Genomic DNA, 24,303 nt, shown 5'->3' with positions numbered 1-24,303 from the left:
TGATGTAATGTTAATAAACCAACATATTGAAGTGTTAATATCTGTTTTGAACCATTGTAATGCACTGATAACCACCAAAAACTGGTGGTGATGAGAAAGTCACGATGAACCAAAGCTCATCACAAACAGCTTTTCTACGAGCTGGAGGGCAATACTTATATATAGAAGGTGCACAGTGTCATTCACACAAATACTAAACACCATTATGGTAACACATATGATACTGAAATAATGCAATAAACATTCATTTAACAACATTAGATGCAAGATAAAACCCGAATGTACACAACTGATAAGAAAAAGCTAAGAAGAAACATGTAAATTATACAATGACTTTTTCTTTTTCACTTCCAAAAACCGTAATTTTAACAGTATTTTACTGTAAAATTACATTAAATGTAATTACAGTTATTCACCGTATATAGTATGGAAAGTTACTGATAACCAGTTAACAGGTGTAGCATTTACTGTAGCATTTTTACAGTCTTTTACTGTTAAAATCACAATCATTTTTTACAGTGCACATTTGCCATTAATTTGAATAACATTTCCATTTTTATATTAATTAGAGATGATCACTAGATACAAATGTACTAATTCATCTTAACTGTTTATTTGATCAAAATTCTACAATTATCATTTGGCACTTTTTAAATTCATATAGAAAAAATGTAGGTTACTTGGTGCGCTTTTATATAACACATTTTTAATGCTTTATTTATTCTTTGTAATGCTCCTTCGTTGCATGATTTCATGAAAATCTCTAAGTTAAAATACAATATAGTACTTATCTATTCATTGTTTAAATTTTAGAAAGTATAATGCATTAAAACTAGTGCTGTCAAATGATTAATCGCGATTAATCATTTGACAGCACTAATTAAAACATTACAAACAACTAATTTCAAATGTAACATGGAATCTGCTAATATTACAATGCTTTTTAATTTGGTTACAAATAGATATGAAAAGATATAGGGCTAATGTATTACAGCGTGCATTATGAATACCTTTATAATGCTTTATATATAAAGGCTTCAAGTGTTACCAAGATATTTTAATGATTTCTATTTTTGTTAAGTTTATTTATTATTTATTTTGTGCTGCAATCTCTGTATAATTTCTGTACGTTTATACAAAGTTTTTAGTAGGAAAAAAAAAAATATATATATATAATATATCTCTCTCCATATGTGTATCTGTATTGTGTATATATATGGTTTCTTTTCTGCTGACTGGAGAACAGTCAAGGTTTTGTCTTTATTTTATGCGAGTGCTTAATCCTCACTGCAGAATGTTTGGCTGTGTTCCCCTGGAGAGCCTGGCCATTTATTTCACAGCTCTCAGGAAAATTGTAAATGAAATGTTGAGTTGTCGTAAATGAGATTCTTTATATAATGGAGATCTGCAGAAAGAGGCACACAGGTTTCAAAGCTCATTTAACTTTTCATATAGCATGAGAGAGTTTGTGTGAGGTGTTGAGCATTGTGAAATGCATACTAATGATAAAATGCTTTAAAGTTTCCCTTTCTTATTTTCTTGGGTAGTGTTATAGAGAGATGCTTGGAGATAACACATTGTCTGTATATGAAATATTTTTATGATCCTTTTTTGTCTTTCTTTCTTTGTCTCTCCTACAGATTTGGACCTTCGGTATTTCTGGAGCTGGAGTTCTTTTGAGGACTATCTGATATTCTGCTTTGCCTTCACGCTGCTATGTGCTTTTATAACGTTCCTCTTTCTGGACTGGGTCCTATTTTTGGAAGCCTTGGGCTCTTTGGCTGTGATGTTTGAAGCCATGTTGGGACTGCCTCAGCTGCTGCAGAACTACAACAACCGCTCCACCCGAGGCATGAGGTAAACAAGGCCCAAACTGTTATTGATCTTTCATTAAAAGTTTTAATTTAGGCCTTAGTTCAATTTGTATGCAGTGCTGAAATTATTTCAGTCTATTGGAGAAATGACACACAGCTCACAAAGTTCTGCTCATGTAAAAAAAAAATCACTACTGTCCATTTATGCTATGTTCCAGTTAGCATTCAAATCATGCTACAGCCAATGTGTCAAAACCTCTTGTGGCAGTTTTTGTTCATTGTTGCCAAAATGTGTGTCGCCTGTGCCATGACAGGTAGAAGGTGAGAATGTTAAATTCACACATGGTAAATGTTTGCAGGACATGCCTCCCCCAAGACATCATTCATTAAAAGCATGTAATGATGATAATTAATATTAGACAGCTAATGAGCTTGTTAATTGATGCCATAGCCCACTCTGCTCGAATCCGAAGACTGAAACAAAGTTGACATTACTGGTACTTTTTGAAAAAAAAAAGAAAAAAAAGCCCGCAATGAGCAGCAGAGAGAATTTAGAGTAAAGCTAATATCTTTAGCCTCAGGCTTTAGTCAGCATAGTAATCACAGCTCAATATCAGCTCCACTTCAGCTGAAGCCAGTTCTTTTTCCCTCTTTTTATTAAAAAAAAAAGGAAAAAACCCTTATCTCATGGTCTGCTCCACAGAACTCTGTGTGACACATGCTCCAGGCTCCCCTTTATGAGCCAAATTAAACATTATGAGCACAGTTTAGGCTGGGAGAGGGAAAATGGAAGCTAATGTAAATGGCATTTCTCCGGAAATCTATCTTTTTTATGAACACAGTGAATGTGTCACTGCCATAACGTGTAGTGTGTAATGCCTTTGCCCTTGATGTGATTTCAGAGTGTCTGCAGGCATCGACAGCCCTCGACCGATCACTGCACTGACATCTGTGTTTCTTTGCGTATGCGCGTGAATTTATTATTGGCAAAGCCTTTAGAGACATGGTTCAGAGTGTGTATTTAAAGCCGTCCTTCAACATCGTAGAAAATATCTGTCACCAAGACAGCACTGCAGTGTTTGTGTGTGTATACAGTATATTGTGTGCATATATCTGCGTATAAATATGTAGTGAACCTTTAAACCTGACAGGGCTCCACACAAACTTGTTGGGATTGTGTCTAAAATGATTAAATGTGCAGTGACTACTAAAACAATATTTAAAAAAATAATTCACTCCAAAAAAATCTATCAACACTTACTCATCCTGAAGTAAAAATGCATCATGCCAGGTTTGACATATTGCATTTGTGATCTGTCTGTAATTATGTTTCAGTATACAGACATGTGAATGAGAATTGAGAGCTTCTGCAGATAATGAATAATTGAGAAATTTCCATTTGTTCCTCATACAAAGAAACTACAGAAAGCTCAAAATATAATGAATAGATTTTATAAACTATTTTATGGCACTTTTGGGAGCTTGACAGCCCCTGGTCACTATAGCTCCATTCCAAAGCCTAGTGAGCTGCTTATGTTGATTATATGTAAATATCTTTTTTCTTTCCAATAAAAATTGATTAGTACCAAAAAGTATTGATTATAAAAGTTAAAGTTAGATCAATTTAATTCACAGATTACCTATTTTATCCAACATTTGTATGTGCTAGGTAATTTTATGCTTATTGAATTGTCTTTAATAAAGCTTAGGATTAGCAACATGCTAACAGCAAACTCTGTTGAAATTAATTGTGGCTTAAGTCTTCACGTGAGGAGTGCTACTGTCAATGTACAGTGTTACAAATTGATCTCTTATTAGATTCTGTTTCAATTAGTATGCTACCTTAGAAGGCAGCTCACTATGCTTTGAGAAATTAGCCTATATGCTGTCACTGAATAGAAAAGAGCAGTGGCAACATTCTTTAAACATCTGTTCCAGAGAAGAAAAAGTCATATATGTTTGAAATGACATGATGGTGAGTAAATGGTGACAGAATTGTCATTTTGGGTGAACTATTTCTTTAATGTATTTTAAAATATTAACAATAATTTTAAAATTCTAACCCAGGCTTATTGGAAAACGTGCCTGTGCCAATATTTCTGCAAAATTGTATTTGATTTTTGCACATTTGCCAGCACTTTCAAAGTTAATAGTCCAGTAGATGTTTTAAAAAGAGATGAATCTGGCAAAGTTATTACATTGGTTGCTGTATATATTGCAGCACTACAGTGGCTCTTAAAGGCCTCTACTGTGTTAGAAAATAACACACCATGTACACTAAACCAAAATGAGATAGAAACACATTTGCTGGAACAACCATACCATTTAGCTTGCTTCTACAAGTTTTTGAGCTCTTTGATCATGACTCTTGTTTCACAGTACCCTTACCTGAGTGTATTGCTCTAAAAGGTGTGCTACCGAGCAAGTTTGCTATGTCAGAAAAGCCATACATATGGAGCTAGTTATGTGATACAAACGTCATTTTCAAATCATGCACTATGGTAAAAGTGTTTAAGGACATAACATAGTATTGAGCGAGGAACCATACTTAATTCTTTGTTAACATTATATCTGCTTCTCTAAACACTTTTTGTGTGAAAAGTTTTTGGTGTTTTAATGTTCATTTCATATGGAAACTGCAATGAATTGTATGTGTAGGTACATTTTTGGAATTTTGCAAAAATGTCAGTTGAGGCACTGTTTTTCCCCCCATTGAGTTTTGGTTGTAAAATGCTGTTGAGGTGGGTAGCTCGCTAGATTGTGGAGCAGAGCTGTGCCCTTGAGAGTTTTATGAGGTATTGTGATAGTCTACACATCAGTAGCTCTACCAGTGACACATGCAGTACTGTCTTTAACAAGACCAACCATCCATATACCCTCTTACAGTCCTTAATACGGTCCACTGAAGCTGGGAGGGTCCAATGCTGTGCCCTTGAGCCAGATATTTATTGAACCTGATGGATTTAAATGGCCCATCTCCCCTTGCTATTCTCTGAAAGCTCCCATCTCTTGTTGACCTTCTTTCTCCTCGTTTGAACTTCTCGTTGATTCTGTGTCCACTTCTGCTGCTGTTTAAATTCATGTTGTTCTGGTGGAAACACAGATGTAAGAACAGGATGAAGTGAGAAACAGAAGGTCATTGTGTGTCACAGACTGTGACTGACATTAATGGACCGGGTATCCAGCGACACGCTGGCTCCCTTCTCCCATGAGGCTTTACCCCATTTTTCAAGTACTGAAAGACCCTCAGAATTCTTGACAGGGGCTTTTTTGTGTGTGTTCACATTTGTATTTTTACAGAAATTGATTCCTTATCTTTCAGATTTTGGACCCTGATGGCTTTGTTGACACATGTGAGCAAAAGGAGCTCAACCTATTTATCTAAGGTTTTTTTTTTTCTCACGCTATCGTGTGTGTGTGTGTCTGACAACCATATACAGTGTGAATTACAGTGGGTACGGAAAGTATTCAGACCCCCTTAAATTTTTCACTCTTTGTTATATTGCAGCCATTTGCTAAAACTGTGTGTACATTAATGAGGAAAAAAAATTAACTTAAATGATTTTAGCAAATGGCTGCAATATAACAAAGAGTGAAAAATTTAAGGGGGTCTGAATACTTTCCGTACCCACTGTATATTTCATATGGCTATCGTCTTTAGCCTTGGTGTGGACTTTTTGATGATGGTTCTAATTTGAGAGAAATTAACGAACCAGCATACTCACCCCATGAACACTTTTTTCTTCTACAGCATAGTCTCTAACACATTGACTCATTCTCATTATCCTCGGTTTAAAACATATTGTCTGATGCGAGCAAAGACCCTAGATACAGGTTGTTGGAGTAGAGGGCCGTTCACACCAAGACTGATAATAACAACTATAAATGTAAAGTTTTAATAATCGTTCTAATAGTTAGAATCTAATGACGAAATAACTGCAGCTTGTGCTTAAAATAAAATATTATTATCGTTAGAGTGGGTGCTGATATATATTATTATTATTATTATCTATATATTATAGGTGATCGATATGTATATAGCTATCATTCTTGGTGTTAATGGACCTCAATAAAATGAAAACCTTTTCTGATTTTCCAATACTGGCTCAACTGCTCCAACAGTGTTAAAGTTATGTTTTTAGACATTGGCTATTCATAAAACTGGCTGTTTTAGCACAATTTAGTATGTAAATAAAGGTAAAACAGAAGAGCATTCATAATTCAGTATGCAAATTTTTCAGTGATAGCATCAGTGTTGGTTCAAGTCAGTTGTAATATGAGTCAAAGGTAGATTCTCAACAAAATAGTGTTGAAGTTTTAGGTGAACTGAGGTTTTAGACTTTGGATTTGTGTAAATTAAATGTTGCATCACAGCCGCATTTGTTTCTTATGTCATGACACTGCTGCATTAGATCCAACAAATAACCTGACAGTGTCTTTGTATTGTAAGATTATGTTCAAATTGATGAGAAAAGGAAATTAAGAGGCATTTCTATGCATTTCTTTAATTCAAAAGCACTATATTTAATTAAAGTCTAATTGAATAAGTCCCAAATACTCAGATTACACAACATCACTATGCTGTCGCTAGCTTTCACCTGCTGTCTCTCACTAGCTGTCTCTCACTTCTCCTAGTTCAGATGCCTCCACAAGAGCTTTAAAAAATGTTTAAAAAGTTAACGAAAAAAAGTTCGAGCCATTCAGCTCTAATGTCGGCTGAAACCAGTTTCTGGGGTTTGGGCTCCATGCTAAGTCAAGAGCGTTAGCATCAGGACCCTGCTGTGTTGATGAAGCTGAGTGCGCTGTAATCTTTCTCCCTAACAAGCAGAGACACACAGTCAGATTCTCCCACGAGACTGAGCTTCGCCATCGGCCTTGCTGCTCACACAGAGCCCTGATCGGCCTTGATTACCCCTGGGAGTTTCATGCTCATAGGAAACGTTTCCCATATTTATAAAAAAATAAGGAAGCAGTGGATATAACTTTGCTGTACATGCAGGGTATCTGGGGAACAGAAACTGTCCTCACTAGTATAGATGCAGTTCTGATTTGTTGTGGCTGCTGTTATGACAACTGGTGGGAGCTATTTGTCTTTCTGTGGTCTGTTTGTGCATGTGATCTACCTTATATTCGCTTCAAATGGTGCTCAGCGATACACCCAGGTGGCAAAAACTCATTTATCATAGCTAGCTAAGCAAAATCCATAAAAATGGATACAAGCAGAGTGAAAGAAATGCTTTATTAACCTAAAACAAGTCAACAATGAGGGATGCCTTTTCTCTTTCCTACTTAACAACAAGAACATGGGCTATAGCAGCCATATCACCCTGCAGCCCAAGACTGGTCGCCCACTGAAGCTAAGCAGGGTTGAGCCTGGTCAGTACCTGGATGGGAGACCTCCTGGGAAAAATAGGTTGCTGCTGGAAGAGGTGTTAGTGAGGCCAGCAGGGGGTGCTCACCCTGTGGTCTGTGTGGGTCCTAACGCCCCAGTATAGTGACGGGGAAACTATACTGTAAAAAGCACCGTGCTTCGGATGAGACGTTAAACCGAGGTCCTGACTCTCTGTGGTCATTAAAAATCCCAGGATGTCCTTCGAAAAAGAGTAGGGGTGTACCCCCGGCATCCTGGCCAAATTCGCCCATTGGCCTCTGACCATCATGGCCTCCTAACCATCCCCATATCTGCTAATTGGCTTCATCACTCTGTCTCCTCTCCATCAATAAACTGGTGTGTGGTGGGCGTTCTGGCGCAAGATGGCTGCCGTCGCATCATCCAGGTGGATGCTGCACACTGGTGGTGGTTGAGGAGATTCCCCCTTTCTATGTAAAGCGCTTTGAGTGCCCAGAAAAGCGCTATATAAATGTAAGGAATTATTACTATACTTTTAGAATGGAGTATACATTGTATACTACTTACTGTTGTTTACTAACATGAAATATGTATGTATATTCTCTGAAAATAAGTCTTATTATCTTACACAGTTTTGCTTTGCAAGTAAAACTATCTTGTTTTAGGAATTTTACTGAAATACCAATGAAATTCAGATTAAGTAAATATTATTTCACAATGTACAAGTTTGGGGCCAGTAAAATGTTTCTGAAAGAAGTCTCTTATGCTCATCAAAGCTTTTTTTTACAGTTAAAAAAAATACAGTAAAAATGTGGCATGTTATTACAGTTAAAAATCACTATTTTCAATTGTTATATATTTTAAAATGTAATTTATTCCTGTGGTGGCAAAGCTGAATTTTCATCAGCCATTACTCCAGTATTCAGTGTCACATAAACCTTCAAAAATCATTCTATTATGCTGATTTGCTGCTCAAAAACATTTCTTCTTATTATTTCTCCATCAATGTAGTGTACGTCAGTTATTCCCTGTACATAGAAAATAAACATACTGTATAGAGTTGCACAATATTGAATACAAGCCAATAACTGCGATCTGATGAGCCAATAATTATTTTCATGTTATGTCCAATAACTGATAAATCGTATATATTGTAAATCTAATCTAAACAAATTTTATTAAAGAGTGGCAGGAGTTATCTAAATCTTAAAAGTATTTAAATACCCAATATGATTCCCTACTTTTAAATCAAAGAATTCATCCTTCATGGCTGATAACCAATATTTTGTGAATGTTTATTGCATCCCTAATACAGAGCATAGAATTCATGATTCATACTCCAGAAATAGTATGGTAGTATTGTGTTCTAAACATAGCCATTGACTTTCTGATACCTGAAAGTGATGTTTCACCTCCGCACATATTAGCAAGGTATGTCTAGACACATTTCGATCTTTGAGTTGCTATCGCTTAGAGGCACGCAAACATACAGAACTTTAGCAGTAGAGTTGTTGCCCTCACAGTTGCTGGCTGTCATGTCTGGGTTAATTAATTAGAGAAGAAAAAGCCATTGGAGTAGATCCCCACATGATCCAAGGTGAGCTCAGGTTTGCCGGCATACTGCACAGTCCCCATTGATCAGACTGAGCCGTGTGATTGAATTAGAGGAGCCGCTAGCAGCCGCGGCTTGCCAGGACCAGTACCGCAACAGAATTATTCACATTCCCTCCAGGCCAAAGCACAGCGGAGTAGGGGGAGAGGAACAAGAAAAATACAAGAGAGCCGGGTGCCGGCGTTCTGGAGGGAATGAAAGAGAAAACCATCGTTTTTTCTGGCTGACATGCCAATTTGTATGACATTAGCATCGCTCTTAATGGGTTTCTGTATACAGAAGTAGAAATATATCACGGGGGATGTTATAATGTCCAACCGTACTGATTTAAAGGCCGCTTGAACACTCTACTTCCATCCAAAGTGCGTCACAGCTGTGCTGAATGTATCTCCAGACTGTTTTGATTGGCTAAGCTTTGTTTGTAAGACAGTGATCTGTGTGAGCTTGTTTGATAGCCATATGGTGGAGAAACATAATTTGATTTGAGGCCTTTAATGTCTCCATCACTTTTTCTCTGTCTTTCTCTTGGAGGTTTTTCTGTGGTTTTTATTTTTTTGTGTGTGGTGGAGACTAATCTCTTTTAGGAAAAGTGCAAACTCTTCTGTATTTGAGCCGGATGGATCAATCTTCATACATATTTAATTTTTCATATATATTTTTTTCTTTTGTGGATGGCCTGTCTTTTCTCTCATCACCCGTCTTCAAATGTGCCAAAGTTTTGAAGAGCTCACTTTACCATGAATGGTTCATACAGTAGCTTTCCCTGAGAGATTCTCAAGATTTTGTTTTTCGCTTGTCTTTTTCTTTCCACAGGTGAAGAGCGACTAGAAGCAGATGAGTTTCTGTTTCTCTTCAGTCCCTTTGTGGACGTTTCATCTCCTTGGAATTGTAAGGCTCTATCTGCATTCTGAGAAGTTTCGAGATATTGAGCTTTCAAAGTTTTTGCATTCCATATAGTGATATGGGATAGGGGGAACAAGTCTCTTTCATACATCAGTCCCAAAATGTACACAACACAAAAAATCACATAATGTAATTAAGTTGTCACAGAATAAGAATATGTGAATAACTCAGTTTTGACTAAATTGGCAGATAGAACCTTATAATTCCAAGGTGACGATTTGTAGTGAGTTGAGGGTCTTTATGAGAGAGTTTTGGTGCCTCTTTCAGAGGCTTCTCACTGGTCACGATTTATCCCTCCAGTAGAGAGAAACCAGAGAGACTGTAAAGAAGGAAGATGCTGGTGTGTCGATGCATCTGTCTGGAGAAGATCTTGTCTTGAGGATGTTGTCCCTTCTTCGATGTCTCTGCCAAATGTCAAAACTGAAATCTCATCAGAAGCCCAGTAGGTTTGTCTTGTGTCTTATATGTCTGATGTTTCTAGCCTTCAGTAGACAGACCTTTTAACTATCGACATGAAGTCTGCTTTACCAGACCAACAGACCAGTTATACAGGAAGGGGTTGTATCATTCTATCTATTGTTCTAACTGCCATTCTGTATGTCTGCTGGTCTATCTATCATTCCTTCTGTCATTCTATAAATCGTTGCATCTATCTCTCTATCTCTCTATCTATCTATCTATCTATGTGTCTATCTGTCTGTCTGTCTGTCTGTCTGACTATGTTGATAGATTGATTGTTGTCTATCAATCAATTGATCATTCTATCACTTTATCACTATTTTTCATTCTGTCTGTCTATCTATCCATCCAACTTTCCATCTGTCTATCTGTCGTGTGTCGATGCATCTGTCTGGAGAAGATCTTGTCTTGAGGATGTTGTCCCTTCTTCGATGTCTCTGCCAAATGTCAAAACTGAAATCTCATCAGAAGCCCAGTAGGTTTGTCTTGTGTCTTATATGTCTGATGTTTCTAGCCTTCAGTAGACAGACCTTTTAACTATCGACATGAAGTCTGCTTTACCAGACCAACAGACCAGTTATACAGGAAGGGGTTGTATCATTCTATCTATTGTTCTACCTGCCATTCTGTATGTCTGCTGGTCTATCTATCATTCCTTCTGTCATTCTATAAATCGTTGCATCTATCTATCTATCTCTCTATCTCTCTATCTATCTATCTATCTATCTATGTGTCTATCTGTCTGTCTGTCTGTCTGTCTGTCTGTCTGACTATCTTGATAGATTGATTGTTGTCTATCAATCAATTGATCATTCTATCACTTTATCACTATTTTTCATTCTGTCTGTCTATCTATCCATCCAACTTTCCATCTGTCTATCTGTCTGTCTGTCTGTAGTTGATTATATTTATACATAAGCATTTTAAAGTTCTTAAAAGTTTAATAAAAAGTTTTTATTTTTCTGTCATTCTATCTATTGCTCTCTATTTTTCTATCATTCTGTCTTTTCTATTTTTCTTTTGTTCCATCATTCTATTCTATCTATTGTTCTATCACTCTGTCATTCTATCTGTGTGTCTATCATTCTATATACCATCCTATAAATTCTATAAAACGTTTCATTCTGTCTGTTCTTCTATCTTGGATAAATAATTCAATTTCTTGTTCTTTCTATAGTTTTATCATTCTGCGGTTCCTTCATCATTCTATAATTCTTCCTGTTGTTCTATTATTCTATCTATCATTTTTTGTTCTGTCTATCTATTGTTCTAACGTTCTTTTTATAATTCTGTCATTTTTCATTTTGTCATTCTATTTATCCTCCTATCCTTCTTTGTGTTGTTCTAACACTCTTTTCCTCATTCTGTCTGTCTGTTATAACTTTTTATCTGTCTATTTTTGATGGTAACGTTCTGTCTACTGCTCTATCATTCGTTCTGTTAATTTATCCGTCTTTATCTGTATGTCTTTTCTTCCATTTTGGCTACTATTAATCCTTTCTTTCTTTCTTTCTTTCTTTTCTTTTTCTTTTTCTTTTTTTCTTAATTTCTTTCTGTCTTTCTTTCTTTCTGTCTTTCTTTCTTAATTTCTTTCTGTCTTTCTTTCTTTTCTTTCTTTCTTTCTTTCCTAGCCACTTCTCTCTTTCCTCTCAGTGCAGATATGAGAGTGTCAGGTTGAAGAGGATCAATTGAAGGCTTGTCAGGGTTGAGTGCAGGGCTGTTCAGTGTGGACTGGGAGTGCTGTAACCGTGGCCTCAGTTCTCCTAATCAATGCAATAATCACTTCTACCTCTCTCACAGGCCCTGAAGCGCTGCTCGCCGTTTGCTGAGCATTTCTTTCATCTGCTATCAATCCGCATAGGGCTCGGAGGGGAAGGGGAGCAGGGAAAAAGATAGCGGTTTGTTTTTGTGAGCGAGAAAGGGCGTGTTTGTCTTAGAATGAATGTTTGGGAACAATTGAAAGAGTTTCTGCTCTCTAGGCGGAAGATGGAGAACCATTAAGTGGTTTTTATTGTGGAGTCACTGTTATCATTGCTCTTGTACAGATGACCCACCCCCCTTAAAGGCAGAGTAAGCGATTTCTGGTAGACTGCAGTCTTGCTGTTTGCTCGAGGAGCTGTGCACTGGGACTCACTGTTAATGAAAACACAAACACTGTAAAGTAATTACTGTATAAACAACAGAAATCTGCATTTTTAAGTCTAATTATGACAGACCTGGAGATTTCCCAGTGATGTCCACCACTTTCACATTGGCACTCATCTGGAGGAGAGTATCCAGCAGTTGGTCTGTTTTGCGGTAGAGGGCGCTAGACAGCACCTCAGGCCTGCAGCCCTCTCGCCAGCCCAGCTTTGGCACGTTCAGAGGAGGAAGAGATGCCAGCTGAGCACGCATCTTTTCTGCCTGCGGCCCACACAGACACACAAAAACAAAAGTGAGAAAAAATCCTCAGCGCCTGCATTGGGGAAATGTGCTTGTGAAGCAGTAGGAGAGACCTTTAGTCTGTTGTTCTCGTTCTTTAGGTGCTTTAAACTGAGTCGCTGAGCTTCAATCTGCTGAGTCAGCAGTGGAGAATCTATCACTTGCACTCCAGCAGCTGCACACACACCTTTCACACACAGAACAAATTACTGCATGTTAACCAGTGTTAATTTTGACAGCAAATTTTGATTTGCTTGATTTGAAATTATTCGCCAATGAAATTAAAGGCAGTGTAAGTGATTTCTGGTAGCCAATGTTTATATTTGAAATCACCAAAACAAACACGGCCCTACCCCAAAAGGGTCTTGCCCCTATTTTGATAGCTCCGCCCCACATATACGTACGCAACCCAGGCAACGATTAGTTCTGTGAAACAAAGTAAAACCAATGTTACACCGTGTCTACGGACGTGAGCGGCGCGGCGCAACAAATCCCCGACAGAAAACTGCTGCCGGGTTCTATTTATGACGTGCTGACACAAATTTCAAATGGTTTTCAACGGTCGTTTGATCGCGTCCGGTGTAGGCAGACTTTAGCTGTTGTAGACACTGTGTTACTCACCTATTGAGAAGAAACATAGCAACCTCGGCGTCCGATCGCAGGCCTCCGCTCCTTGAGTTCTCTCCAGCGCTGGAAAGCTGATCCGATATTTACACGGGTCCTACTTCTTGCCTTGTCGTTCCGCAGACGTTTTCCTCTTTTGTTTTTTTATCCGCCATCTCTATCTTTCTGTCGCTCGGCTCGGCTAATGTCCGTCCCATGCACTGAAAGCTCTCTCCTCCACATCACGAGTAGACACGCCCCTTATCGCTGATTGGCTACAAGTCTGTTTTGCTATTCGGCCCGAATCAGTTTTCTAAAGTGTTTTTGAAAAATCACATACCCTGCCTTTAATTACCTCATTAATGTTTCATCCCCATTAATGATGTTTGAAAATGGTCTCTAGAGTAAACTAATGCTAAAGACGAATGAAGGAGGAGAAGAGTGAGGGGTGTAACTTTGAGATCAGTCATAAAGGACACATTTCCTCTCAAAGCACATTAAACAGGATTTCTGGCTATGAAACGTTCCATTTTTCAAAAGGATTTTCAAATAGAAAGTATAACTTTCAGGATCCATATTGGCCTTTTCCAGTTCATTGCTATACCTTATTCACCTCCATTGCACTTCTTAGTTTGCTTGGAGCACCAACTATCAGCGTTTGATGGAGAAAGTGCTCCAGGACTATGAAAATATAGTGCCTAATCATTTTGATTTAGCAGGGCAGTGTCCATAACAGGACATTTTAGTACTGTAAAGTGTCTGATATCCAGATAAATTAAGATATTTCACACTGCTGTTAGCAAACATCACATCTCCTCCCAACAGATGTTCCTACATCCTCATTTACGATCTTCCTGTGACACCAAAACAATGCACAGACAGTGATAAGAAAGAACATAATGCACAATAATCAATGTCATGTTGAGATGGGTGGGTTTGCAACATCAAGTAGACAACTAGCTAGAATGGACCATTTAATTTGTAGCTGTCTGCTTCTGCTGCCCCACGTTGTTTGAGTGACTCATTTCTTTTGTCGGGGCAACTGCCATGAGCTCGAAAACTCCAATGATCATTTCTCTCTGTCTGTGACAGCTGATGTATAGTCTGTACTCATCTTTAGACCACCTTTTCTCTCTTTACACTTGAATGAAGTTAATGAACTCATTCAGCATAAATACCGCTGAGAATGCAGCGTCTCTCCTTGGTTGCTTCTTGGAAGTTTTCACAGCTAAACTTTTCAAAAATGAAGGAGGATTGACATTTACAAGTATTGTGCTTTGGTGGTCCCACCTGCATCCTGCGTCCGTGTCCCAGGATGCACTGTTCCTCCTGTCACTTAAGGTCAAACTGACATTTGAATGTACATTTTCTGCATATAATGCATAAATGGATCTATTCATAGCTTCAATGAGCCGTTATATACCTTAAGTTAGACAATTGTGTCTACCCATTTCCTCACCCCTTCACGATTTTATAGAAATTTTATATAAATAATTGCTTCCTCTAAATTCACTTAAGTGTAGCTGAAAGCTACACCCCATTGCACTCAATTGACCAAGACTTCAGAGTCTTGTAAATGTGTGAGATATACAGATGTATGACTTTATCAAGTAGGAGGACAGGACATTGTATAATACATTAGTCTGATGTATTGGTGACGCCTTAAAAGGTTTCGAATGAGGTTCATTTATCAGAGCTTTATAGCTGAGTGGGATGTTTCCAACTGCTGAGAGATTTTCCATATATATATATATATATATATATATATATACATACATATATACATATATTTCTGAATACTTCAATACAATTTTCTATTTCTCTGTCTCTCCCTCTTTTTCAGTGTAAAGATGGTGCTTTTATGGACGGCTGGTGACATCTTTAAGACCACATATTTCGTGATCAATGAAAGCCCCACCCAGTTCGTGGTCTGTGGTGCGGTACAGATCTTAATTGACATTGCTATTCTGCTCCAGGTGAGCTACTACGGCCAGGACACCAGAATCAAACTGGGCTGAGATCACTACAGTAATGATGGCGATCAACACTCCTAAATAAGGATATTCTACATGCTTCTTCTTACCAGCAAAACTACATGCTTTTACTTTTTCACTTTTTGTAAATTTATTTATTTATTTATTTAATTTTTTAATACACAGTGGGGTTCAAAAGTCTGACTGCTAGTGAAAAAAATTCCATTTTGCTTTTCTCTCATTTAATATAACTTAGATTTAATGATTATATTTAATCATATATTTATTATTTTATTGAATGTTTTTCTTTTTCGGAATTGCATTATTAGCATGACAATCTGTGTGAAAAGTTCCATTGAAAATGTTAATTTATTTGGGGAAGCAAAAAAAAAAATATATATATATATATCTGATCTTTTGTATAAAGTTCACACGCTCCATGTCACAAATTAGTGGTCTAGAAGTAGAAGTTCTAATATTTTGTATTTGATTAGTTGTCATGCTTTTTGGTTTTAATTCCATTTATAGCTGAGTGGGATGTATATATATATATTAATTAAATTCATTTTAAATTAGATTTTGGATCCCAGACTTTCAATTTGGTTTCAGTCTGTTGAACCCTGTAGCATATTCATTTTTTTTTTTTTCTGTCCTCAAATTATTCACGTCTTACCAAGTAGCACGTTTTTCATTCAAAGAAGAGTGAACAGGCCTTATATGCACCGGCTGGACATCTTTATACCTTTTCTTTCTTTTTTTTACATCAACCAAAAAATTATAATTTTTACTAATCCAGCCTACAGATTGACAACAACTAGACAAATGAATGCCCCTTCACTTTGTTATTTTTACATTATTTGTATTTTTGCTAGCTTTTGTGAGAGCCAATATGCGCTTTGTGCAATTGAAGTGCTGGGAAATACATGTGCCAAATGTATCTTCCACAAACTGGATTCACACTGCTAGCTCATTTGTCAACAATTTGTGGTCCTTTTTCATTTTAGAGCACTTAAATCATTGTTACTTGCATAGTTGCACACAAAAATCCACATTTTAAGCAGCAGATTAATGTTAGGCTTTTAAACCTGAGCCTTTGAGTCAAAACCAGTTGCTGATGAATGATTTTATTACCTAACTTTAATTACCAAACCATATCAGTGGAAATGCATGAGGGTATGCCATACATTTATAATGCGCAACTGATTTATCATGCATGATTGCATTGCAAATGAGAAAAACAGACAGATTTGTTTTGTTTCGTTATCTCAGATCATTAGTCCCTTTTTAGCACAATAATTTCACTTTACTGTTAGTGCCAGTGTTTTGTAAAAGATGTATTTTTATCCAAAGTTTTTGATTGGGAAAAGTGGAATGATAATGTGTAATATTCCAATGAAAAAGCAGTTGTAGTTCATAGTAACCACACAAAGCCAGAGATGGACCACTTTGAGCCATATTGGGCTCATAGTCTGCCATGTCCTTTAAAGATGACAGTGATTAACTCATCCAGTCATATATCGTCACACCAAGATGAAGGGCAGTCTGCCCACAAATATTGACATTTGGACTGTTTTTATGTCTAAGTTGAATGGACTGTTGAGAAAATAAAATGCAGTCACCTCAACTCAGATGCTTCTGTGGTTGATCAGTTATGAGGAGACCTCATCATAAAATAGTTCCACTCTATTAAGTTACCATTCACACCGGCACGGAGTTATGTGCTATTTATCACTGCGAAGAAAAGGTCACTACAACTTTAAATCCCACCATAGCGCCAGGCTGCTCAGGGAGGACTACAGATGTGGCCTTAAAAAAGCACTTTCAGATTCCTTCTCAGTTTTGGCTCTCTTTCTTCCTCGCTGCCCTTATTTCACAGTAGGGATTTCGACATGCCAATGGAGTGTTTAAGCCCGTTGGCTCCTTTAGCATTAGTTGATCATCAAAGTTTAGCCGTTGGTTATGACAGATGGTCACAAGGCCTCAGCCTCAGCCTCAGCTGTTTACTCCCTGCATGGGCAGCTTTATTGGCTTTTGTTCTCATTGTGGTAAGACTTTGTGTGTGGTAAATATTTGTTCTGTTGTGCTGTTAACCACCTCATTAACATATCTGACCCCAGCAAAGGTCAAAACCACCAACACATTTAGTCACAGGATGACTATGTGTGAGCCCACTCTCTGCCAAAAAAGAATGCATTGCATTAATGTAGTTCTATGCAATACAAATGTCATATGGAAATATGTACTTTTGTACATTTTAAGTTAATATTGCCTGATATTGATAACGTACACTACCGTTCAAATGTTTGGGGTCCATTTTTTTAATAATAATAAATGTTAATAATAATAAATTACTGTTTTTGAGCAGCAAATCAGACTGATTTCTGAAGGATCATGTGACACTGAAGCCTGGAGTAATGACTGCTGTAAATTCAGCTTTGCATCACAGGAATAAATTATATTTTAAAATGTATTCAAGCGAAAACAGTTGTATTAGATTGTAATAATATTTCACACTATTACTTATCCTACCATCCTCAAACTTTTGAATGGTTACATCCAAAGACTTACTTTTTTTCTTTAATAATCATGGATATATTTCTATTGGGTCTGTTTATGGTTCCAGTTTTCACTGTTTTGTTAGTTGCACATGACTGGTACAGTAAATAGCTTTGCCAAGCTTTGTAATTCTCTCATCATCAGTGAGGAAATCGCACTGATGAGCAAGATAACGGTCTATTATGTGTTTAATGTTGTGGGATAATGATCATTTAATGTTGCCTTAATGGTCTGAACATTTTTGTCATTCAGGTCAAAAATGTGCCTTAAAAAATGGCATGTCAAACAATCTTTAAGCATTGTTAATTGTCATTGTTAAAGCAGCATAATTTATCTTTTTTTTCAGGATGTTAGTGATTATGGCATTGTGTACACACACACACACACACACATTAAATGACTGAGATGTTATTGTATGAAAGAATCCATGTTTCATATAAAAAAAACAATACTCTGTACTTTTGTCCTTACTTTATTTATTTTGTGTCTTTTTCTTCCTTATATCCTGTTGTGTGAATACCAGATGAACCACGTTGTCAGCATGTTATGTAACTATATCTTTATTGCTTGCTGAATGTTTTTTTTAATTTGCTGAATTATTTGTATTTGCAAATCTCCAGTGACATACTTGATTTAATAACATCTGATGCATGATTGCACATTTGAAATTACATTTAAATTGCTTGTGTGACCAGTGTAAGTGGGCTGTAAAATTGAAAAACCAAATTCCATCCTTTCCTGATTCTGTACTGAGCGTGTGTGACAGAAGACGGTGAATGACCCTTACTGATAATAAAAACAGCTTCACTGATCAGAAAGTGTTCAGCTTTCATCTGCTGCACTCTGACCCACAGTCCTGAACTTGACAGTACTGCACTTTACAAGGCTGCATGATCATGTGGTGTCAGCAGTGAAAGAGGCTCGGTATGAAATATTCAAGGTTGTGGGGAAGACTGGATTATAGATGAGAGACTAAGCCTTCAGGATACCTGTATCCCTCCATAATTGAAATCCCATATATTAATGATATGGTACAGGCTGTCACATTGATGACTGAGGGAATCCTAGGTTTTCTTGATCAGTCCTAAGAATGGGGGCTGTGATGGCTAAGGCCACACTTAATAATTGGGCTAGTTTATTTCAATCGTTCTAGTTTTCTTTTTTAATTTATTTCATTTCTTTGTAGGAGAAATTTATTTTGTTTTGTTTAAGGGATTAATTGTTTGTTTGCTTGTTTATAAATGTATATGTATTTATTTTGTCTCTTTAATATTATTTACCCAACACATTTTGTGTTAGTGGTGCATGTTGTCTCTTATGCGCGCATTAAAGATCAAAGAGCGAGACAACAATTCATTACTAGATTGAAAAACCACAACTAGACAAGATATGGGTTAATATTTTCTTTATTTAATTGATTGAATGATTGTGTATCTTACCCGTGGTTCTGCCGGGATCCACGACTGCAGCATGGAACAAAGGCTTGTTATTAAAAAGCGGCATTTCCTGATGTCCTTTATATCCTTTGCTAGGAATTATGGGAAATGTAGTTTTGGGTACCATATGGGTTTGGATTGTTTGTTCATTTGAATGTGTTATTATAAAGGGCATTCTTTCCAGTTTATTTTATTATTGCTTTATGGTGAATGGAATTTCATATGTTTATAGAGTATTTGTATATATCATATATTTCTTTTTCATTGAGGTTTGATGTACTGAATTGAGACCCCCTTTAATTATAAAAATATCCTTTGCTAGGAATTATGGGAAATGTAGGTTTGGGTACCATATGGGTTTGGATTGTTTGTTCATTTGAATGTGTTATTATAAAGGACATTCTTTCCAGCTTATTTTATTATTGCTTTATGGTGAATGGAATTTCATATGTTTATAGAGTTTATTTGTATATATTATATATTTCTTTTTCATTGAGGTTTGAGGTACTGAATTGAGACCCCCTGTAATTATAAAATGGTTTGATCTGTTTGTTAAAAGGGTGTGATTTTTCTATGGCTGATTTAGTTCTGGTGAGGGATCCCTGGAGAAACATCTGAGGCCCAGAACTGATGTTTCATTTATCAGTTAGTTTTTCTTTCTTTTCTTTTGGTTTTTCACATTTTTTCCCTGCACCTTTGTGATCAGTACATGAGCGTTGCAGTTAATAAAATGTAAATTTGAAGATTCTATGAATGCCTCCTGAAAATTTTATGGAAGAACCCTTACAGGGGCGTTCGGGTGGGTGGTTTAAGAGCCTGATGCAGGGACAGGGAAATGATGGATTGAGTTACCACATTTGCTTGTTTTTATCTCCTTCTGTAATCTGTAGACAGTCCATTACAACGATGAAAGCAGACATTTCAAGTTTTTATTACTGTATTTTTGATCAAATAAGATACTACTTTCAAAAACATACAAAAAAATCAAGTTTCAAGGCTTCAGCAGCCATTACTCCATGATCCTTCAGAAATCATTCTAATATGCTGAATTATTATTATTGTTATTGTTATGCTGACTTATTATTATTATTATTGTTGCAATACATACATCATGGTAATGAGAATCTGAGGGCAACTGAGCTTAAATTGTCGTTAAAATCGCGATGCAAAAAAAAAAGTGGCCTTACATATAGACTATTTTCTTTATGCAAAATATAATTCAGTTGTTTTTTTGTTTAATACTGGGGTGAAATGTGACCTGGGCATGTTTTCATCAAGAGATTTACCACTTTCATCTGTGTTATGTCAAGATTTATATGGGGAGAAATGTGTGGTTGATTTCTCTGATATCTAATAACAAATGATTCTTGCTCAACCTTCTCGATGGACCATCTTATGTCATGTGGAACGTCTCTGCTATGCTTTAAAGCTGTTCTTGAGATGTCCTGATAATTGCTTCTGTAGCGGTGGGTTGACCTGACCTGAGTTATGGTACATTTCTCCTTTGCCTTAATATCGGTTTTCCCATTTATATACAGTTACGTGAGAGAAAAGCCAATCGTGTCATCTGTGACATGATTGATGTTTGTATTAACTTCCTTTTATAGACACAAAAACATGTGGAATGTTGCCAGTGGAGCAGTCCTTCAGCATGATCTGTGTTACCTAACTATAGTGCAGGTGTCATATTTCACAGGACATAAGCTATTTTGATAAAGTCAACATGCCAGAAAGTATGTAGCCTACTGTACAATAATGCAATGCTTTTTAAGGTTCTTAAAGCGTGCAGAATATGTCTAGATTCAGCTGGCGGTGGTGATGTATTGTAGATGCTTTCTGAAGTATGTGGGCAGGGGATATTTTGTTCCTAATAGCACAACATCAGCTAATGGTGTCAAGGGGTCGTGCTGTACTTTAGCTCTTCACTTGAGATGCCATTACAGATATCATTATACTTATGCACGTGACACACACGCCGTAGCTCTGTAGGATGTTGCCTCAGACGGTCAGCTAATCGATAATCAATTGTCAGGGAATTCAAACACAGTTTGAAGATGAGGAATCTTACCTTGGATGCTTTCGAGTGTAATCACACATGAGGAGTTAAACAAATGTGGGGCACTTTCACAAAATGATATGAATCATTTTATGTTAGACCAAAATATAGAATGTATTTATACTGCTGGTCACAAATTTGGAATAATTAAGATGTTTTATGTTTTTGAATGAAGTATCTTATTTGGTCAAAAATACAGTAATGAGCAGCTTAATATTTTTGTGGAAACGGTGATAAAAAAAATTACAGTGATTAAAAAAATAATAATTTTATCAACAAGAATGCATTAAAACTTTTCAATAAAAGTGCATCACATTTATCATTTATCAAGACATTTCTAATGTTACAAAAAAAATTGTATTTCAAATGAATTCTGTTCTCCTGAACTTTCTATTCATCAAAGATGAAAGGTTTTCGCACAAATATTAATCAGCAAGAAGTTTTCAACATTGATAGTAATTAGAACCATTATTGATAATTCAGCAGCAAATAATGATTTTTAATAACTGAGCACCAAATCGGCGAATTAGAATGATTTCTAAAGGATCATGTGACACTGAAGACTGGAGTAATGGCTGCAGAAAAATAATTTAAAATATATTAAAATGGAAAACGGTTATTTTAATTGTTCAGTTATACTGTAATAATATTTCATAATTATGTTTTTACTGTATTTTAGATTTACTATACAGTATGCAACCTTGGTGAGCATAAAAGACGTCTTTCAAAAGCATTAAAACATTAATTATTCTGAATTTTTGAGTGGTAGTGTATAAAATATAACAGATTTGGTCATTTTGCTTGCTTGTTAATAGATGGACAATAACCTTTAAAGGGAAAGTCATTATTTACTCACACTAATGTTTTTTAAAAATGTGTGCTTTTCAAATCAACAGTGGACCCCATTGACTTTCATTTTATGGACAAAAAACACTGTAACATTTTTCAACAGAAGAAAGCAACACAGTACAGCTGGAATGACACAAGACTAAATTTTCATTTTTGGGCTTTTTATTAAGGGTTACAAAACACATTACATTCTACATGATACATAAATATTCTTTCTTGCTTTGATATTTCCCGCTCTATTCTAGCATCACTCCATGTTTTTTCATCACTCTAACATGTAAATAACATAAGGACCATCATTAGTACTGACTGATCTGTTGTCTGTTTCCATCCCTTTCCCTGTCTTCATCTCTTCCTGTCCTGTGTATGAACAATGACCTGAACAGATTCTGGGGATTCTCCTTCGCTGTATGATGGAGAGGCTCTGTGATCCTATTTGTTTTAAACGGTCATAAACGCCTCTTTCAGTCTACCCAGGCTAAATTATTCAATCTGTTAGTGTAATGAGAAGGTCTCACACACCAAAAGAGGTTGAAATATCTTCCTTGTCGCCAAGCTACACCTGGCTTACTACTGTACCGTGCAGTGCAGGGAAAGGTATTTATGTATGTATGTATTTATTTATTTACCACTGCATCACACCTTTGTTCACAAGATTTGAGTTATATTTAAGTACAAAAAAGGCAGCATTTCCACTGTAAATCCATTGTATTATGGGATGGCATTTATATGTCTGCATTTTTTTTTTTTTTTGTATATATCTTTTTATAGCCGTGTATTTCAAATGTTTGGAAACATTCAGATAATGTTGTTGGTCAAATGTTCAAATGTTTGGAATCATTCAGATAATGTTTTTGAGAGAAGTGATAAAAACAGTAAAAACGCTGCTCAATAAAATTTTATTTCTTATTATTATCAATGTTGAAAGCAGTTTAAAGCTTAATATTTTTGTGGAAGCGTGATACTTTTTTTTCAGAATTATTTTATGGATAGAAAGTTCAAAAGAACAGCATTTATTTGAAATACAAATATTTTGTAACTATTAATCCCTTTGATGTCACTTTTGATCAATTTAATGCATCCTTTCTAAATATGTGTAGCCTATATACATAGAATTTTATTGAAATTGACATTTTAAATTTAAGTGATACTTTCCCGTATAATATGAATAATTTTAACTGCAGAAAATGTATATGTATTGTCCTGTTAAATTAAATATATATTTTATAATATATGGTATGATAACTTAAAGTTAAACAATTACCTGCATTTTTTCTTTCTTCTTCTGTTAACATTTTTTACAGTGCTTTAGACGTGCCATTTATTTATTTTGCTTCCCTTTGGATTTTTCTTTCTTTCATTCTTTCTTTTCTGTGTAAGGTCAGGCTGTCAGCTCACACAGCCTCGCAGACAAACTGCAGTGCCAACGGTAGTCAACAAAATGACTCGCTCACTGCCGCCGATACTGTGCACTGCTACTGCTGTTCCAAATGGTTAGCAGAGTGGCTGCACTCACTGACTTCCCTGAATGACTTCCTCTGAATGCCCCCGAGGTACTTTACCCGAGCAATTAGCCCTCAATCTGATTGAGGGCAGTTTCCATCTCAGCTTGAATCACTGTGCTACACCATATTTAAATCAATATCAGTTTCTCTCCCACCAATTACAACTTTTTTCTCATTACTGGTGATTCAAATGAAACAATCACTAATCGGGCCGTTTGGCAGTGGAGCTATTTTCTGCTCACAGGTTATTATGAGCCATGTTAAATTACTACTGTAAGTTTATGGTGTGCGCAACCTTTCCCTTACTTTCCTCCATTTAATAACGGGGAAATATCGATTTAGGTTTTTAGCATAATGATGAGGCATATATTACTATGACTGATATAGATCATAACTGTCATTGTCTTCTCATCCATGCTATAGGCACACCGGAGAAAATGTTCAACTGGGAAATTGCAAAAAGTCATGCAAAGGCTTTGGAAATGAAGCGTAACTATGGTACGAAGGTATCTGTGAGAGATTATGACAGAGGAATATCACTTTTGTTTATGGCCGCACCCCTCCCCTTGCTTTTAAAGGGGCAGTTCACTCAAAAAGTTCTGTCATTGCTTATTTATCCTCATCCTCATGTTATTCCTAACAAAATATTTTGCAGAATTTCTATGCTGTTCTTTGTGTGCTGTAATCTAAACAGGAGTATCAACCATAATTTATTTATATATATATATATATATATATATATATATATATATACATATACAAGTAA

The 24,303-nt window shown here is 36.3% G+C and overlaps 1 protein-coding gene and 1 long non-coding RNA gene across 2 annotated transcripts in view; one reads left to right on the top strand and one right to left on the bottom strand.

The window, feature by feature from the left end:
• The window catches only part of LOC107738383 (PQ-loop repeat-containing protein 1-like), a 40,998-nt gene extending 25,751 nt beyond the window's left edge, over nucleotides 1-15,247 (top strand). The window contains exons 4-5 of the mRNA XM_016550138.1: nucleotides 1,641-1,857; nucleotides 15,006-15,247. Of these exons, the coding sequence (XP_016405624.1) occupies nucleotides 1,641-1,857; nucleotides 15,006-15,180 (392 nt within the window). The 3' untranslated portion in view covers nucleotides 15,181-15,247. The remainder of the gene's footprint in view (nucleotides 1-1,640; nucleotides 1,858-15,005) is intronic.
• Nucleotides 12,227-12,784, bottom strand: LOC107738385 (uncharacterized). Its single transcript, XR_001639873.1, has 3 exons — nucleotides 12,634-12,784; nucleotides 12,355-12,541; nucleotides 12,227-12,271 (listed from the first exon to the last, which is right to left on the bottom strand). It is a non-coding gene; the product is annotated as an uncharacterized LOC107738385 (long non-coding RNA).
• Nucleotides 15,248-24,303: the final 9,056 nt, after the last annotated feature.

Source organism: Sinocyclocheilus rhinocerous, unplaced genomic scaffold, assembly GCF_001515625.1.
Source record: "Sinocyclocheilus rhinocerous isolate Xijiao unplaced genomic scaffold, SAMN03320098_v1.1 scaffold975, whole genome shotgun sequence".
In the NCBI taxonomy this organism is placed as follows: Eukaryota; Metazoa; Chordata; class Actinopteri; order Cypriniformes; family Cyprinidae; genus Sinocyclocheilus; species Sinocyclocheilus rhinocerous.
This window is presented reverse-complemented; position numbering and strand designations above follow the sequence as displayed.